Genomic DNA, 20,223 nt, shown 5'->3' with positions numbered 1-20,223 from the left:
GTTTTTACTAAGATAGAATGGAGAAGTCTTCCATGCTAACAAGCAGCTTTAAGTGGTCACACTTATTTACCCCACTCCTAGCCTGTAACATCCAGAAACTAGTAGGTACTAAATGCTCCAAGCATAAAATTGGATATCCTTTTGTCATACTTGCGGTTTACTGGAACTTGCTATAAAGACAGACAATAATCCAGCAGCTACAAACTTTGCTCACAGAATTGTTTAGAAATTCATGTAAAAATAAAAGATGTCGTCCCAGACTTAAATTCAGAGCCACTCGGGTGCTGACATCAGTTCAAGAATTGTGCAAAATGAATGACAGTTCCCTGCCCCCCAAATAGAAAATGCAAACACTTAAGAGCTGCTGTTCTTTTCTCTGAAAATTGCAGTATCCTCACTCCAGGTTTACTTGCCGTTTATGGAATCTGACTGCTTTTAAAATGTCACTAAAAATGTACATCAAGTTGACTGACTTTTCCAGCACCTCTCAAGTGATACGCTTCAACGTTCACATTCAGGCTAACGGAAAAGTCAACAAGAGACTTACTCAAATAACTGACTTCCTCCTTCCCCCTCCCTCCCAAACACACAAGACTCCCTCCCACAGAGAACACAAAGTTGTTAACTAAAGAACAAGGTAAATAATATGCTAGTCAATTTTACTGATTTTAAAGATACTGCAATTTTTATACACTTCAATGATTTTTCAACATTTTGTAGCTGTTTGGCTTTGCAGCACAGCAATTCATACACTATACTGTACAAAATTACCAGCAAGACTGGAATGATGTATTAATAGAAGGCACCATCATGCTCATTACATTACCAGAGAACAAAATACAGTAAAGACAATTTTCACTGTACACAGCTTAAAGAAAGGAAACGGGGAAGGAGGAGTGTGTTGAGCAGCCAGCCATCCCTGTACTGAAGAGGGGCAGGTAGAAAAATCTTAGATATGGAGCTACTAGATCTGGTCTAATATTCAAGACCATAGCATTTGAAGTTCTGATTTTTGTTATTTAGTTCATAACTAAATGATTTCCTTCTGGAATATACTTGTAGTCTTGTTAAGGTTTATGTATACACACGCTGGTCACAGCAAGCAGGTAAAAATGCCCTCATCATTTCACAACTATGCGCTACTGGAAAAAAAGATGAAAGATTTTTTTCCCCTGTTGCCTCCTTTGCAGATGTCAATGTTACTGAGTTCAGAGTACCCATTAGTGCATTTTGATGAGTGCATAACAAGTTTCTGTTGGTTTGTATTTTTGGGGGGAGCCAAGGAAAAAGGCAAGATTCTCCAATTGCACAAATTGCACTATTTGTGTTTCCAACATTAATAGGCAGAAACGATAACACTTAAACAAAATGTGCAGCAGAGGATTTTTTTTGACTCAAAGGACCTGAATTCAGTTGGGCATGTCCTTTTAAGTTCATTTTGTTGCAGACAGTTTAAGATATGGTCATTTCTCAGTCCTTAATTCTCCAAGTCTAGATTTATAAATTAACAATGCGAATCCTGTTGTAAAACTGGGGAAATAATGTCCACCTCAATTTAACTGATAACCAAAAGATGCTTTTCACATCAAAGAAATGATCAAAAAGGCTGTGTCACATTCCAAAGCCAAAAAAAATTAACAAGAATGCAAACACGATGAATAATGTACCACTGCCAAGACTTTGCCAACAGTGGAGCCTCAGCGACGCTGTCCTGTGAAGCGGCCTTCCATCTGCCCGGTTCCTCTCCCAGAGCCAAGTTTCTGTGCCATGCCACCTCTTGGAGGGGGTCCTCTTCCATCCCGGTCCCGCAGCATTCCACCGCCCACTATTCCACGGGGACCACCAGGACCTCGATCATTGCGCCTAATATCCCTGCGATCATCACCACCACCTCGAGTTTCTCGCTCTCTGGCAGCTCTTGTCTTTTTCTCTTCCACATTTAAACGTACTTCCCCTCGAAACATAATTGGCTTTACAAGGGAAGAAAAAATTTTACATGGGCAGGTTAGACAATAATAGTAATGTAGTATCATACATAAGTAAGAAAATCCAGGGAGACAAAAAAACTTCTCATGCAATTCTCAATATGCAATCTATTCCAACCTTCATTACCAGAGCAAATAATGAAATAAATTTAAAACAATCCATACTTCAGACTTTAAAACTACTAACAACTCTTTATTCCTTGCATAAATACCATTTCATAGTAAACTATTTGTAACTTTACCATTTAAAAAAGACTTTCTAAGTAATACTAAATACAACAGGAATAATAAAGTATTGAATTATGCCCTTTAAGTCACTTACTTTTGCAATTAAGATTCTCTGAACTGGTTCAGAGTCATCAAAAACCACAAAACCAAAATTTGGAAGCTTTCCCCCAACACCCTTGGTATTGATGCGAAGTTCCACAACGTTTCCAAAACCTGTGAAAATATACAGTACACCAAGGGTTAAATATTTTAACAGAGTATTTTGTGACTTTAATTGTTCAGGATGAAATGCCTTAATCTCCTTGATCCATTTCAAAACAAAAGTTGCAAGCTGCTATACCCAGTGACAATTAAGGTACATTCACTCTTACAGGTCATTCACTTAAGATGCCAACAAAAACTAGCTTGTTTTGTTACCCTTCTGCATCTTTATTACGCCTTTTTAAAGGGAAGTTACCTACACAGTTTCAGAGAGACAATGTTATTTTCTATTTCTGACTTCAATTTGCCAAATGAATCCCATTTCCACATCTAAGACTGATTCATCCAGCTCTTTCTTCTAACCTCTACAGAACCAGGCCAGTCAACACTCAGTACAGTCACTGAGAAACATCTGGTATAACCTTCTACTCCCTTCTGATCAAGGTGATTAGTACCTAGAGATATACATAGTACAGAGAGGTAAATGTTTTTTTTTTTAAAAATCCTCAATACATTATGAAAAGAGTTCTCTTCTCCTCCTGTTTAATTTTACAATAAAGCAAAATAAACTACTTACTCATGAAGAACTCTTTCAGTTCATTTTCATCAATATCATGTGGCAAGTTACCAACAAAGAGTTGATGACTATCTGGATACCGAATTATTCTACGGTTATCAGCTTCATTCTGTTCAATATCTCCTCTGCCTGAGAAAAGGAATAGAGCAGATATTAAAGTTTACAATGTCATACAAAAACTAGCTCAAAGCAATGAATGTAAAAAAAAAACTTGATATTCCTGTTTATTTAATAAGATAGTGAGCTCCTTGAACAGAGGTGGAAACGCCTATTATTAGTAGGTTAGTTAGAAAAAAAGATGACACTGACTAGATTGCTGAAGTCCCTTCTTCTAGGTCTACTGGTCTGATTATATGAAAGCCAAATACTAGCAGTACAAGTATTCCTCCTTAACCAAACTCCTGCCATCACCCAGAAACCAAACAGATTTCAAATAGTGAGGTATACTTGTACTAAATAATTGTTTAGTATTTTGAAATTCACAAATAAATCTTTGGTTGTGTGAAATTACAGCCAAATCCATAAATTTAATAGCAATAACATCTCATTTATATAGTCTTTTATACACATAAGAGTGCTCTTATATGTATATATATAAAATCTTATTTGATCCTCCCAATGACACAAGGAACACAATGAGGCATATAAAGAAAGGCATCACACAGGAAAAATATGTGTAGTAACTAAATGGTGTAAGAGAAGCTCAGGATTTAAGGGTCTCACCCAAGATCATAAACTCAATCACTGACAAAGCTAGGATAAACCCCAGCTCCCATGACTTCTTAATAATAGCACATTACTTATTTTACTTTTGTGGGAAAAAATTACATTTTCTAAATTTGATGTATACATCTCCCACCTCCTCCCAAAAGCAATCTAAACATACTTATAGAATTCAAACAGAAGTTCTACATATATTAGCTAAAAATGGAAACAAGTCAAAAATCATGACAAGTTACTTAATACCTAAGACAACCAAAATAAGAAGAATCAGGGTGTGCTTATTGTTTATCTGTGAAGAGATAAGAGTGCTAAATAAGAGAGTAGGTTATTGGCAGCTCGGTTTTGAATTCTTAGAACCAGTGACAATAACCAAATAAAATGTGTCTCAAAATTCTTTTACACCTTCAAAATACATGTCTCTATGGCATGTCAACTAATCTTCCCCTAAAAGTTGTTTTGCCCAGGCTATATTTAGCAGGTTACTTAAGCCTTTAAGCAGTTTGGTACTAAAAGGATTTGCATATAAAACACATTATAGTTTTTTTTTTTTATTTTTTAAGTTCGGTCTTCAACTTTTCAAGTGCTTAAGTGCTGAAGGCCACAGAAGGGGCTGACTCACCTGGTCTTGGTCCTCTAGGAGGAAAACCAGGTCGTTCTCTAGGTCGCTGTTCACGCACACGAGGTGGCTGAGACTGAACTTCTGGTTTAGCTTCCACTCTCGGCTAAAATACAAGGGAAAAAACACATTATAAAAAAACACATTCCACAGGAGAAAAACAACTAAAGAAACAACCAAGGCATAATGGTCATTTTAAGTTCAGAATATTTTTAACATAGTGTCCTATATATGTGAAACATAAATTTTTATAAAGATATTCTGTACCAATCTAGGACTGTAGGGTAAATTTTATTTTCTCACTCAAGGCTGTAACTCACAATAAGCTGCTTTTTATTTACAACCATATTTTTTCAATAAAGTTACATCCACATTGAGATAGCATAAAAGGTATCGCTACAGAATTCAAAAATGCAAGATGAGCCACTCCATGTAAATACATATACAAAATAAAAAGCTATCTTTATCTTAGGAAGACAAGAATATATGACACATCCTTTCTAATTATCTAGTATGCTGCCCGTCAAATTTAATAGTGCTCAGCAATATCTTCTAAACCCCACCCCATAATTTTTTTTAAAAAATCAATATTTTGATAGTTCAAAATATACAATTTAGTGTACTCTAGCATCTAAGAATACTATCTTGAAGTTCAAATGCACATAAAAGAACAAGATAGGAACGTGTTGATAGCATCTCCAATAGTCAAAGAAGTCCTTTAGCTCCCTATTGTTCCTCCTAATGGGGGAGGTGTGCATTTATTTAAGGACTGACCCCAACAATGTTTCTTAATTAATTCTTGGGGGTGGCAGGGGAAGTAATAGTTCATTTTAAGGTACCCTCCAAAAGTTTCTGCTAACTGCTAAATTAAACGCATATATTTAAAGTAACTATGCTAAAAACAAAATGACATCTGCATCTATTCCTTTTCCTTAATACACTGGCATTTTCAGTATTCCCAACCTCTTCAGGCTGTGTCTATTGCCTAAATTATTTATGGTCCAAGGAAGAGACAAAAAACATGCACCTGCAAAGGATGCTGAAAACCCTCAGCAGGAATATGAAGAATGTATCCTCAAATCAGAAAGCTAGTAATTTCAGTCCTATCTTTATGGCTGATCGTCTCTGAGTACCTCAGCCCAGGCAGTGGCTCAAACTCTTTCATAATTTATATAACTGGAATATTATAATTTGCGAGGATACATTTTGATACAAAGAGATGTTTCTTTCAAAAACAACCATTTATTATAAATAATTTCACCCACTATAACCAAAAGGTATATTATCTCCTACTCTAGCAGTTTTTAACAGATTTGCCTGTCTCCCCCAATTGTGTTTCTTCCATATAGATTTCCCATTTCCCTCAAAATGAAGTTGCTTTCCATGTTCTAGAATTTTGCTAGTTAAAAAAATTTTTTTAATGTTTAATTTTCCCAGGTTTTTAGGATGTATTTATTCCTACAATGACCGTATCTTAATTTATTTCTACACCAGATAAAGAACCAAGCACAGTGCCATTAGACATAGATGTTCAGTAACTATTGGTTCATTTAAAATTAAATTACATTTTTAGTTCTCTAACACAAAACATGTAGAATATTCTATGCCTGACCAGGGGACCTAAGTTACAGCCCTGAACCACTTCTATCTGTATTTAGAATTTAAGACTACATAATAATTTGACCGAAAATGTGATGCCTGAAAAAGTTAATTATTTAGAAATTTTAGCTAAGCGGGGCAGGGCCTAAAAGCACAACTTACTTCAGTATGAAAGTAAAACAGAATTAAAGCATATTCTCTAACAAAGTCTGATGAAGCTAGTATGTTTAATAAATTAATAAAAATAGCAAATGTACACCTTTTAATTTAAGTGTCTCAGAAAAACCTCGACTCATTCAAACCAAGAAAAAGAATTCTGGCTGACTGATTCAGATTCTTTTCAAAACAGATTACTAAAACAAAAATAACTGCAAGTAACAAAACAAAAAAGTTCTTCATCATCCTTTAAGGATTTAAAATTAAAAAACACAAATTTAAGTAAGTGCCAACATCTTACAAATAATCCATACATTAATTTAGCAACCTGACTTTTAGATATTAGATGATGCCAATATAGGAAAAATGAGACCAAAAAAAAAAATTATCAAAATTTCTTTCAGTAACTGATTACTGTATGTCAACTAAGCCAGCTGTACACTTACAATTCTTCACGCTCAATTTCATGAAAACTATTTGCTCCAAGGAGGTAAAATAAATAAGATACCACATACTACTTTAGGGCCTTACAATTAATTCCATGCAACCAAAAAGCGTGCTCACATGACAAATTCCACAAATGAAAATCAAATAGAATATGAAATAAACATGAAACCATCAAATCAACTGAACAGCAGGTAAAACCACAACTAATATGTATTTCAACCGCACATAAGCTATTTAAATGAACTAATCGACTTCCAAGAAATTAACTTACCTACTTCTAAATTAATGCCTACCAATACCCTGGAATTAGATTTAATTCTCCTTTTATTAATAATCTATGCTAAAAGTGTTAAGGAAATGGATACTACACCGAAGAGACAAAATAAAATCGAAGGGTTTATTAAATCAAGTGGAAAAAATCATGAATCCATTCTAACATAGCTTTAGGAGATCAGAAAGTTCTTTCAAAGTTTAAATTATAAATGTTAAAAATTTTGTAATAATAAGGGGGTAGGTTGGGAAACACACTCACAATTTTTTTTAAAAACTTAAAAAAAATTTTTCTCCCCTGGACAAGAGGTTAGAATCTAATATAATGTAATTTAGACATGGCTTAGACATAGCACTCTTTGATATAAATAGAGATACATTCCCCTTCAAGGGCTAAAGAAACCTATAGGCTTCCATGAGTGTCCAACTGCATAAATTCGAAGCCCTACTATTCTATCTGACCTTGGGTGAAGTACTCTAGCCCTTAATTTACTTATCTGTAAAACAGGAATAATAACAGTAACCATACTCACAGGGTGGTTGTGAGGATTAGATAAGAATAAATATTAAGTGCTAGTGCTTTGCACAATGCCTGGTGCCACACTAAAGGTGTAAGAGGTATAAGCTACTCTAACTTTTAACTAGCAGTGAGTTTAAAATAAATGTAGCCAACTCTCTGAAATCAAGTAGCAATCCAAAGGATTCCTAATGCAAATCTGATAAGAGATCAAGCATTTAAAAAAAAAAATCCGTAAGTCACTTATTGAGTCTTCAGATGGGTAGAAAAGCAGTCAATACCTGGCAAATTAATTTTCTGCATTAAGACAGAATTCTACTTCGTGATCTGAGGTAATTACTCAATATTTCCTGAATATCTACTGAAAAAAAAAAGGTATCACGAGATCATGTATTCTATTACTGATTATGCATACACCACCAGAAAGGCTGTCTAATAATTACTAGCTACTTTTGAAATCTCAAAGTTTCACTGTTTAGAGCATATAAAGAGGTATATAAACACAATTTTATGTGCACTAACCATTCTAAATGTAAATTTTCTAGTGGAACGAAGTTTGATTCAAAATGTAGGGGAAAGTATTGGACACCCTTTAACTGTGCCTATTAACTTTAGAATTTAGTTAATTCTACACTACACCTAATAAACTTATTAGGTAGCCAGTGTCTTATTTTCAATGTTTTTGAAAGCTCTGAAATGGGTAAGATGACAAACAGACAAAAAGCAGAATGCTAGAACGATCAGTTAAGGTGAACACTACAGTCATAAGTTGGTACAGGCTTCAATTAAACGGTATGAACCACTTACAGACTGAAAGCTTAGGCAGTGTATTTTTTTAGTTTTTTCTATTTTTAAAGAACAATGATTCTTTATAATGCCATACTACTTTGTGCCTTTCCAAATTTCTTCCCTAAAATATTTCTGCTAAATAAAATTCTAAATTTTTAAAAAGGATATTTTTTTGGTTATTTTAAGAAGGCTTTTAAATGACAATATATATTGGTAAAACTAACTTAATCTGTATTTGACACACCCAAACCCCAAATACCACCTATGTAGATGATGAATGGAGATTTGGCATTTAAAGTGGGTGCACTGACATTTAATACAATTTTTTTGTATATTTAATCCATAATTTCTGATTGACTCATTTTAAAAAGTATGAAAAAGATAAGCAATTGGCAATGTAACAAGGATACAATCCAATGTGTTCACAGATTGGTTACCTGTGAGACTGGTGCTTTAACATGGGGTGGAATTCCAGAGGAAGAAACAGTACCACTAGGAGGCAGGTTTTTACTGGTCACTGAAGCCCAGGAGAAAGCCTGCAGGAAATGCAACAAACCTAGACTACTAATCATGGAAAACCACCAACATTCCTATAGGGAAACTTCCAAATATATATTTTCTTTTCATTTCTAAACTATTGTTCTATATTGGAGGACTCCTAAAAGAAAGGCACACACACACATGCCAGTCTATGTGCCAGCTTTCAAAATCTCATTATGCAAGATTATTTGACTGTTTTGTCTGAACTACTAAATAAATCCACAAGCAAGTTCCTATATGCTCTAAGGAGATGAGCAAGTGGCAAACAAAACCACTAACAACTACACATGCTAGAAAAATAAGAACCTAATAGAACCAATTTCTTTCCCCTTTTGGGGGAAGATAAGGTGTTGTGATGGTGTCAAGGGGAGAGGGGAAGGATAGGAAAGAAGAAAGTACTAGCTGGAAAGTTTAACAGACATTCACAAATTGAACAAGGAATCTCCTTCTCTCACTACGCAAATATACTTTAACCTTCTACTTTACAGAAAGATAAAAGGTGTTTTAGGTAGGTTTAAATGATACACTATGGGTGTCACTCATGTTTCCAAGATAGTTTAATTGGTGTAGTAAGGAAATTGTTCCCATTTAAACCAGAAATAACTTGTATCACTTCTCTTAGCAATAGGCCAACTTGTTTTAAGTTGGAAAATTGCATGACTCCTGTTGCATCCGTGCGTAGAGGACTTAATACAGAATGGAAGAGCAACTCTCAGTTTTAGTACACGGACTAGAAGATACTAAACACTGCACACAGACAAGGATTAATCTTAAATTTTACCCTGAGGGGTGTTTTTTAGGGGGTGAAAATACAATAAAATTTCCTCAGAATTACCAAAAAAATCCCCACAGCTTCTTTCATATACATAAAAACAGCATAGCTTACTATTAAACAATTTAAATAACAGAACAAAGGTCATGCTTCCTTAATGGCACCAAATAAGAAAGTGTGACGTCACAGGTGTGAAGAGCTCCTCTGCTCTAACCTTTGGTGGCTCCTGTGGCAGAGACACAGGCTCAGCGGGAGGAGGAGAAGCAGACTTCTCCTCTAACTCCTCCAAGTTCTTCTCCTCCACTTGCGGTTTCTGCTCTTCAGTCTTTGTTTCAGATTCTGGCTCAGGTTCAGGTTCATGAGACGATTCTTCCAATGGCTCCTCTATTCCATTACTACAATAAAATATTTTGTTCACTTTTCAGTGTGAGTGAAATGATCAATTCAAATAAAATTCAGCATTTCTCTAATTTAATGGGCATAACTAGTAATAAGCTGTTTTGAAGCAAAAGTCCATTAAGAACTAGAAGGCAGAGGGAATAATACTCTCAAGCAGCATTTCTTTAATATAATTTAAAAACTAGATTACTAAAAATGTTTACTTTAATACTAACTATAAACAAACCGCATATTCAAAAAATAATGCTTACTCTGTGTTGTCCCAAACACAATGCATTATCAGCAAATGATCAGTTTTGGGCCAAATCAAGTTCAATTTTTTTTTTCTTTTGCAGTACCCCGGCCTCTCACTGTTGTGGCCTTTCCCATTGCGGAGCACAGGCTCCAGACGCGCAGGCACAGCGGCCATGGCTCATCGGGCCCAGCCACTCCGCGGCATGTGGAATCTTTCCGGACCGGGGCACGAACCCATGTCCCCTGCATCAGCAGGCGGATTCTCAACCACTGCGCCACCAGGGAAGCCCCAAGTTCAATTTTTGAATTAAATAAAACAATGCTTTCCATATAGAATTTACTTTGCATATACACAGTAAATTCTCAAATGCTGATTTCATAGCTTTAGCAAAATTTATTTTCAACAATAATTCTAGGAACAAAAACCAGCTTGCAACTACATTATAGTTTAGACCAAACTGGGCCTTGCAGACACTATTCTTACGTCACAGGGTGAGCTTCATAGTAACCACTGTTAGCATTTTCTTGCACAGGTTCTGGAGATGGTTGCCTTTCTTCTTGTTCCTCTTCTACTTCATCTTCTGATTCTGAAAATACATAATATACCACATCTTGCTTTAAGAGGCTTTAATACACAATTTGATATATGTATTTTTAATGTTTAAAGAAGTCATATGATATTTCTTACAAAGGCACTTAATTGCAATATTCCTTGTTCTCTTAAACTGAAGAGCAAGCAAGATAAATTTTGGAATTTGTATTTTAAAAAGGTCTATCAGTAACAGGGAAGGGGAGGAAAAAAATGTTATGGAAGTCATAATTCAGTTTCCTTCGTCACATCGATTCAATGGAGGAATAATGGTAAAGAAAAGGAAACAAGCTGATGTATATCAATGGAAGATCAATTAAATAATTATGGTATAGCAAAAAAAAAAAAAAAAAACAAACCCCAGCCAACAAAGATATATTAAGTGAAAAAAAGCAAGCATTGAGCCAGTGTACTTCACTTTTATAAAAGTACTGGTCAGTACGGAATACAACAAAATTCTATAATAGGCACCAAACTCTTGGTTATCTACAGAGGATGAGATTGAGGGAAAATTTTTCACTTCCTATGTATGACTTTTATATAATTTCATATAATGAACTATTTCTTTTATAACAAGAACAAAAAGGAGAAAAGGGAGTTTGACTCAGTTACGACAGAGGCAAATTTCTTTAGTTTCACACTTTCCATGTCCTTAAAGAGTACTGATACTGACAAAACCCTTGTATCTTCAAAGTAACCTCACCTTCATCAAGTTCTGGTTCAGAATCACCAAATACTTCATCTTCATAACGAAACATATCATTGTGAACATAAAACTTATTTGGAACAGATCCCTATAGGAAAACAACATCCAAATATTCCATAAATACCCATAAATGTGGTATTACATAAAAAGAATAAACACAATTTCTATTTTAATAATACAGAAATGATATAGACTGAAGATAATTTTCCAAAGTTGAACATGCTATGATGTTAATATAAAGTAAATTACAGAAGATCACTCAAGGAATACTGAAACTCAAGAAATGGCTACTCAATATAAAAGAACCAGGTGCAATTAACAAACAGAATTTTTCCATTTTGTTTAATATGTAACCTATTAAATAATAACATACTTTTAATATTATTTCTATAATCTTAATCATCTATTTACACATTAGTATCAGGATCTCATTTTTACTTCTAAATAGTCAAAGCACACACACAAAGCTCAAATAAATTAATCAACAGGTCCAATACATATTTCTCAAAATATGCTACATGCATACTTATACCTGCAAGAAGAAACTCTGGCCACTTCAAGCAACTAGTAACAGTAAAATGAAATCACGTAAGTGAAAATTAATTGAAATGAAAACTTACTTCAGGAGCCAGAACAAAGGTTTGCATAAACTTCCTCTCTGGCTGTCCACTATTAGACAACAAACCCATGACCTGGACCACTACTCCATCACTCAAGGTTGCATGAGCATCCACATGACGAATTTTAGTATGACATTCGCTGAAGTTCAGAGATAATACTTTGTGGTGTATATCCTTTATTAGGAGAAGAAGGTGGGGTGGAAATACAAATTCATGATATTGCATTACCTATTCAATACTACAGACTTTGATTTCCTCGCAACTCTAGCATCTTAACTGCCTCATTTGAATCCATTCCACCATGCTATGCATTACTGACAGACTGATGTTTCTAGAACCACTAGTTTCAACATGTCACCTCTCTATACAAGAAATCACAATGACTGTCTCATATTATAGGCTTTGTGCAGCTTTCTCCCACTGTTCCGTATTAAGTATTAGTCATTCACGTAAACTGTGTTGACTATTCCTTGACCTTGCACCTAACTTTACTGCTCGTCTGCTGATGCCATTTCTCCTACTTTCAATTTCCTCTTGTTTGGTAAGGCCAAAACCTATCATTCAGAGTCTACTGGAAGTCCCACATCCTCTACAAAGTCATAAGGGTATATACTCCTATGCACTCCTGTAACATAAGGTTTAGCCCACATTTCTATAAATGTTATACATTGTATCAACTATTTCATGTATAAAATACACCAAGGATATTAAAATGCTCCATTTTCTCTTTTGTATCCATGCCAGTGTAATACCTGTGCTTTGTACAAATTTGATGTTCATAAGGACTCAAAGCACATTCGATGATTACTGTAACATAATTCTAGTATAGCTGCTTACATTCAAAATGAAATCCATGGGCACAAGAAGCTATTTTCCAAATCTCTATCTTACCTCAAAAAAACCTAAAGTAATCTAAAATGCATATGAAATTGATACTTACATTTTGGCCATAAACTGCTTCCTGGGGCTTTCCACTAGCATCTACTCCACCATGAACATAAGAAGAATTCCTGCCATAAAACCTGTAAAACCATTGATAATGATTGACATTCAGTTGTGAAGAGAAGTGTAAGAGGCAGTAGAGTTCTGGTGTCAAACAGACTTAGTTTCCAGGTCTGGCTCTGTCACTCATTAGCTATGTAATCTTGAGATTTACAGTCCTCAAAGTTCAGTTTCCTTGGTTATAAAACAGAACAAGAGTAACTTCTCTCCACAGAGTTGTTGTAAGGATTAAATGAGTAATGACACAGAATTTTTAGTGCGCCTGGCACACTAAATATACACTCAGTCATTAGCTATTCTCATCTAATTCTTACCATATCTATATATTTTATTAAGTGGAAAAATGAAATATTCAAAATATATTCTAAACACTGATGCTGTAGTTAATTTACCCATTTTTCCCCCATCAGATACAAAAACTCAGTTATCTAAATTTGGGAATCAGACACTGTTTAACATTCATTCTACTGAGAGTTCCAAATGATTACTAATTCCAAAGGCTTAGGTTAAAAGTTTAGGTTTAAATTAACTGAAATAATTCGGAGACTAAGTTAAAAAAAATCTACATTATTTCGGCATCTAATTCCTCAATTATATTTTTATACTGCTCTTAAGTACATGACAAATTAGTGTTTCTTTGGTATTACCTGAAGCAATTAGAATTAATATATTCCTAAATTAAGGTTATCAACATGCAAAGTTAATTTTTTCGTAAAGAGAACTCAGCTCCTATTGTAATAAAACATGTAAGACTTCCTCCATGCCAAGCAATGTTCTCAGTGCACTACATACATATTGATTCATTTTACTCTCCTAACAACCTCAGGAGCAAGTGCTATTATCTAAATGAACAATTAACTCCTCAAAGGTCACACACCTATCAAGTTGGGGCAGCTGGCTCCAGAGTCCATGCTTTTAACCATTACCCATATTTTTAAGTTTATATTATTTTCTGTCATGTACTATTGGCAAACATGTAAACAGCTATCATTTTTCTGGAGGACAATTTGGCTGTAAGTGTGTATAAGAAAAGCCTTAGAGATAGTCATACCTTTGACTTAACAATTCTACTTCTAGGAACTTAGTCTAAGAAAATAACTAGAAAGGTGCACAAAAATGCATGTGTAAGGATATTCATTAGTGTTAATAAGTGAAAAATTAAAAACAAACTAAATGTTCATTAACAGGGAAATCTGTTACATAACCTAAGTATAAAACAGAAGTTTGTGCTGTTATTTGAAATGATGGTAGAGAGTCTTGTTTTTCCTTGTTAAAAAAAAAGCTAAAAATGCTAATGCCTACATTGTGAAGACTAAATTTCAGATAATAAAAGGCCTTATTAATTCCATTCTCCCTCAAATTCACATACCCTGTCAATACGAATGTTCATTTTTATAATAGAAAATGTACAGGTATTCCTTTTGATTGGGGGGGGGTGCGGACGGGAGGAGGTGGTAGTTATATAAAAACACCCCTGGGATAACATAGGGAATATTACACACAGGTTTAACAATGGAGGGGCATAATGCAAAGTAAAACTTTAGAATGCCCAGAATGATTATAAAGAGAACCTATAGATAAAAGAGTAAGTCCTTTTAACAGTCTTTCCCACATGAAGTGACAATGGTATATTTATCCTTAACTCACTTGGCTAGTATTCTACAACAAATGTTTGCAGAGCCTAATACTTACAAAGGTCTCACTTATCTTCCACCTGTTAAAAATAAACCAGGTAGGGCTTCCCTGGTGGCGCAGTGGTTGAGAGTCCGCCTGCCGATGCAGGGGACACGGGTTCGTGCCCCGGTCTGGGAAGACCCCACATGCCGCGGAGCGGCTGGGCCCGTGAGCCATGGCCGCTGGGCCTGCACGTCCGGAGCCTGTGCTCCGCAATGGGAGAGGCCACAACAGTGAGAGGTCCGCGTACCGCAAAAAAAAAAAAAACCAGGTAGAACAAAAATTATAAATACTACTCATAATATAAATCAATTTTATTTCAATCTCTGGGAAAAAAGAACCTTACAGATGTCCAACTCTTGCCAAAACAGTAAACAAGGCTACTGTTGCTGTTTTACCAAGGAATACTATCTTGTGGATCAATCAGAAGGAATTTTCACAAGTATGATCACTTAACTGATTCATTTCCTAACATTGCTACAGACAACTCAAAAACAAACAAAAAAAAAAACAAACTTAAGCCTGTGATTTCAATAAAGGCTAGAACCCATTAGTTGGTCAAGTCTGTGGTTTTTATAAAAAAATGAAATATAAAATATCAAGAGTATGTAATTGTGTATATGTGTGTGATGTGTACAGATGTGAATGTGTTATATAATGGGATATAATGTGAGGTGTTTTTCTTACTGTAGATTTGAGTCAAAAAAACTTGAAAAAGACTGGTTTTAAGCCATCAGACTGTTAAAATATTGGGTGTGCTTTGCAAAGGTACTGTCAGGACATAAAACAGTAAAGATAAAATTTATATGTAGTCATATTCAAGAAAATAAAACCAAATAAAAATATCAAATATGCAATTAAAATTTACCTGTGTAAATATTCTGGAGCTTTATTCAGCAAAGTATAATATTGCCTCACAAACTCCCGCCCTACCAGCAGCGGACTGGGCTTCTCCATAACCATTTCTTTGCTGCACAATGTCAAATGCTAAGGGAGCAAACATAAGAATAATAACCATTAAAAGTCATCTTTGTTAAATTCCATGAAGTAAATCTTCTCAGCCATTCAAATGAAAGTAAAGAAAATATCATTTATTAAAAAGTAACTACAACAGCAAAATAATAAATTCCAAACAACTACTGATAATCTCCAACATCTGCCATCTCCCCTTTGTCTCTATTTCTTGATCTCCCTATCCTTCAATACAGGGGGAAGTAGCATAGTTCTCTAATTCCCAAGAGTCCAGCACTGTCTCAGACTAGGGGCACCATAATAAAGTCTTCCCACTCATAGTATCTTTTTCCTTTGGGGACCATTATCTCCTACATTCTTGGATTCCAACAGTTTATTTTTGAAAACTAGGCAGAGGGCACAAATCAGGACTTGGTGATTACATTTATCACATACAGTACTGATTTTTGTCTTCTTTGTACTCTCTCCTTCTAGGGATTAATTTCACTGTTTTCAAAATGATAATGATTATGATTAAAAATCAGCAATAACCTCAACACTCAGATAATGTTTTTTTACATTTGGTGTATGTCTTTCCAACCTTTTTTGCTATTAATTACCTAACTACATGCCATGCACTGTTTACAGTAAATGGGATAACCTAGTGAACAAGACTCTAGCCCTCGACTCTAGCCCTCAGGAGTATATAGTCTGTCATGGAATATAGACAAGCAAACAGGGAACAGAATAGGCTAGGTGCTATGATAAAATATAAGCCCAAAATCTCAAAGATAAGGTCAAGCAAATCAAGTACAAAATAAAAATAGAAACACAACCTTTCATCATTTAAAATAAATGATTTATATGTTTATAGCCCCTCAAATAGTAAAAATTATAACATTAGGAATTGGAGAAAAGGGAAGAGAAAAAAAGAAAATTTGAATATTACTTGTTTAAATACATATATATACACTATATACGTGTGTGTATATCTACTGGGTAAATCAGGATGCAGTTTAAATTCCTGTTAACAAATAAATTTCAACGTAGGTTTTTCTTTTTCTTTTTGGCTGAACCACGTGGCTTGCAGGATCTTAGTTCCCTGACCAGAGATCGAACCCACACTCTAGGCAGTGACAGTGTGGAGTCCTAACCACTGGGCCGCCAGGGAATTCCCTCAAAGTAGGTTTCCTTTAAACAAAATATTTCACAAAGATAGCCCACCATAATCATTACAATTGTGATGCTGTTTTTAATAAAAAACAGATACCAGCCATAATGGAGCCTACAGATAAAACTCTACAATTCTAGTGACTCCCAACTCAACTTTTACATAATGGTCTATTAGGTTCCCCGTTTCTCTTTTTCAGCTGCCTTGCAACTCTCATTCGATATTTAAAAAATGTGTTTACATTTTAATATAATTCCTAGCTCCTTTCAAAAATAATTAACTGCTTCCAGTGGCAGGGTGTGGGGAAGGCACAGTGGCAAGAAGCCCTTGAAGCAGCCCAAGAAGCAGGCCAAGGAGATGGAAGAGGACGATAAGGCTTTCAAGCAGTAACAAAAAACGGAGCAGAAGAAGCTGGAGGTAAAAGTGAAGGCCGTGGGGAAGGGTCCCCTGGCCACAGGTGGAATTAGGAACTCTGGCAAAAACTAAGCTGTTCTTTATGCCTCAGGTGATGGTGACCCTTACTTCCACTGCTGTTTAAACACCTGAATTCTCTTCCACAACATCTGTTGCCACCTCTAGCTAGAATGAAGGGTTGTCTTGGAGCCTGTGGCACATTTTTTTCTTGAATGTTCATACAGTGGCTCATCTCTTCAGTTCATCCTTAGCCACTTCTACCTTAGCTGTGAGGTCAAAGTAAACCCATCCCAGAATCCTGCCAGTCTGCTCTTCAACCTTTGTTCTACCTTGAATTCTGTACCACCCACAATCAAACCAACTCATTAAAAAAAAAAAAAAGTTAATCCACAAAGTAGAATCAGATACTGTCATTTCAGGTGCCATTAGTTTCCCCCAAACCGAAAAATCTCCAATAAGGATGAACAAATTCTAATGCATAAAAGGACTCCCAGGACTTCCTTGGTGGCACAGTGGTTAAGAATCTGCCTGCCAATGCAGGGGACACGGGTTCGAGCCCTGGTCCAGGAAGATTCCACATGCCGCGGAGCAACTAAGCCCGTGCGCCACAACTACTGAGCCTGCGCTCTAAAGCCCACGAAGGACAACTACTGAAGCCCACGCGCCTAGAGCCTGTGCTCCACAACAAGAGAAGCCACTGACAAGCCCACATGCCGCAAACTAGAGAAAGCCCGTGTGCAGCAACGAAGACCCAACGCAGCCAAAAATAAATAAATTATTAAAAAACAAAAAGAACTCTCATTTGCTACATTTAAAGTAATAGGGCTTCCCTGGTGGCGCAGTGGTTAAGAATCCGCCCGCCAATGCAGGGGACGCGGGTCCGTGCCCCGATCCGGGAAGATCCCACATGCCACGGAGCGGCTAGGCCCGTGAGCCACACTACTGAGCTTGCGCGTCTGGAGCCTGTGCTTCGCAACGGGAGAAGCTGCGACAGTGAGAGGCCCGCGCACCGCAATGAAGAGTGGCTCCCGCTCGCCGCAACTGGAGAAAGCCCTCGCACAGAAACGAAAACCCAACACAACCAAAAATAAATATAAAAATTAATTAATTAATTAATTAAAGTAATGAAGCAGGGGACTTCCCTGGTGGCACAGTGGTTAAGAATCTGCCTGCCAATGCAGGGGACACAGGTTCCAGCCCTGGCCTGGGAAGATCCCACATGCCGCGGAGCAACTAAGCCCGCGTGCCACAACTACTTAGCCTGCACTCTAGAGCCTGTGAGCTCCAACGGGCCTAGAGCCCGTGCTCTGCAACAGAAGCCACTGCAATGAGAAGCCCGTGCACCGCAATGAAGAGTAGCCCCCGATCTTTGCAACTAGAGAAAGCCTGCCCACGCGCAGCAATGAAGACCCACACAGCCAAAAATAAATAAATAAATTTATAAATAAATTTAAAAAATTTAATTTAAAAAAGTAATGAAGAAACAGTATTTTTATTTTGAATGATGGGGAAGGTTGAAGAACAGTAGACTCACCTAGTAAAATTTTATAAAATAACAAAAATGTGGAAAGTTTACACATTTAAATACTGTAACAACTGATTTAAGCTGTGGGAAGATACTAACTTACCCTCTGAATAAAATAATTATGTACAAAATAATTTTGTTCAAATGGTTAATGACAAAAATACTATTAGGGATTGTTTCTGGGTTTGGGGATTCTTGTGTTTCCTTCTTTTTTTGCCCAATTTCCAGATTTTCTACAGTGAGACTTTGTCATTTACCCCAATTTCCCATCACATTTATAAAGTACATATTCACCTACCATTTTTGTCACCTACGTATAACCAAAGTGAAAAAAAAAGGTACCAATTACACATATCAATGTCAGAGAAAGATCAAAATACACTAGAGTTACTGTAACAAAGTTCAGGAGAGGCTTCACACTGCCCACTACCTATACAGTCACTAAAGTTGATGGTCATAAGGCCATGATATCAATTTAGATCAGAGAGACAGGCAAAGGAGATGGGCAGTGGAGGTAACTTTTACTTGATTACTCAATAAATTATTATTTATTCAAAAAAGGTTAACCTGAAAAGTGAACTTCAAATGGTGAACAAGATAAGGCAGTGCTAATCTGGTAAAAGCTTAACAAATAGCTATACGTAAGAGGCTATGCAGAGTACACTTTTTTAAAGTTACAGGGAGGCTCTCAGAGGGAAGGATAAAATCAAATGAAGATGTTACTTAGAGGATGGTGTTTCAGTTAATTGCACTGACTTAAATGTAACTTACATATCAGTTACTTGCTTCACTGATTTAGTGACTCAATTTAGAAGGCTAAAATATAATCGATTGATGGAAAGTCAACTCCATCAACCAGAAAGTAAAAGTATAGAAGGGAAAAAAGGCAACCTCACTGACTTACCTACTTTTAACAACAGGTTAATTTATGTATTCTACAGAAACAATTGCCATCTTCCAGTGTTCTACCCTGGAGTAGGGAAATTTATTCACAGCAAAGAACCCAAGTCATAGGTAAGCAATTTCTGGGATTTGGGTCCTTCTCTATATATGTGTGTATGTATATATATATATATATACACACACAGATATATAAACACACACACACACACACACCCCTCTGAACATGAAAGTAAGAAAGGTTTTAAATATCTAAGGCCATGAAAAAGTCATGACCTTTTTGGATCTTATTTCTTAATTCACAAATTGAGAAGCGATCTCTGGTCAAACCTACAAGACTATACAGTTCAACAAAGACAGCCAAGATTTAAGGATACTTATGTACAAAAAGAATCTTCAGAGACTATTGGCCTCTAGCACCTTCAAAGATAAGAGCAATTATCATTTAACACCTTTTTACAGAAAGTGAAATTCCACGTATTAAGCCCTGCTTTCCCACAAAACACTTGAATATGTGGAGACTGCTGTCATACTGGGATGTACAATGTAAAACGTATTCTTTTCCTGTCAGTTAAAAGCAATATCAATCCTATTTATTCATCGAGATACCAACGTGAT

At 35.9% G+C, this 20,223-nt stretch overlaps 1 protein-coding gene across 2 annotated transcripts; it reads right to left on the bottom strand.

Moving 5' to 3' along the window:
• Positions 1-1,697: 1,697 nt before the first annotated feature.
• Positions 1,698-15,622, bottom strand: G3BP2 (G3BP stress granule assembly factor 2; the record flags this gene model as incomplete). 2 transcript variants are annotated; one of them, XM_079717432.1, is made up of 11 exons in its annotated part: positions 1,698-1,970; positions 2,308-2,426; positions 2,992-3,120; positions 4,334-4,436; positions 8,546-8,644; positions 9,635-9,815; positions 10,538-10,640; positions 11,346-11,436; positions 11,969-12,142; positions 12,909-12,990; positions 15,513-15,622. In XM_079717432.1, 11 exons carry the CDS (start codon positions 15,605-15,607, stop codon positions 1,698-1,700), a joined length of 1,449 nt encoding a protein of 482 aa, XP_079573558.1. The 2 variants fall into 2 exon arrangements, with proteins under 2 accessions (XP_079573558.1, XP_079573559.1); XM_079717433.1 differs by lacking the exon at positions 8,546-8,644 and having other exon boundaries at positions 15,513-15,607.
• Between the last annotated feature and the right edge of the window lie 4,601 nt (positions 15,623-20,223).

This window comes from Hyperoodon ampullatus, assembly GCF_949752795.1.
Source record: "Hyperoodon ampullatus genome assembly, chromosome: 1".
NCBI classification, from domain to species: domain Eukaryota; kingdom Metazoa; phylum Chordata; class Mammalia; order Artiodactyla; family Ziphiidae; genus Hyperoodon; species Hyperoodon ampullatus.
This window is presented reverse-complemented; position numbering and strand designations above follow the sequence as displayed.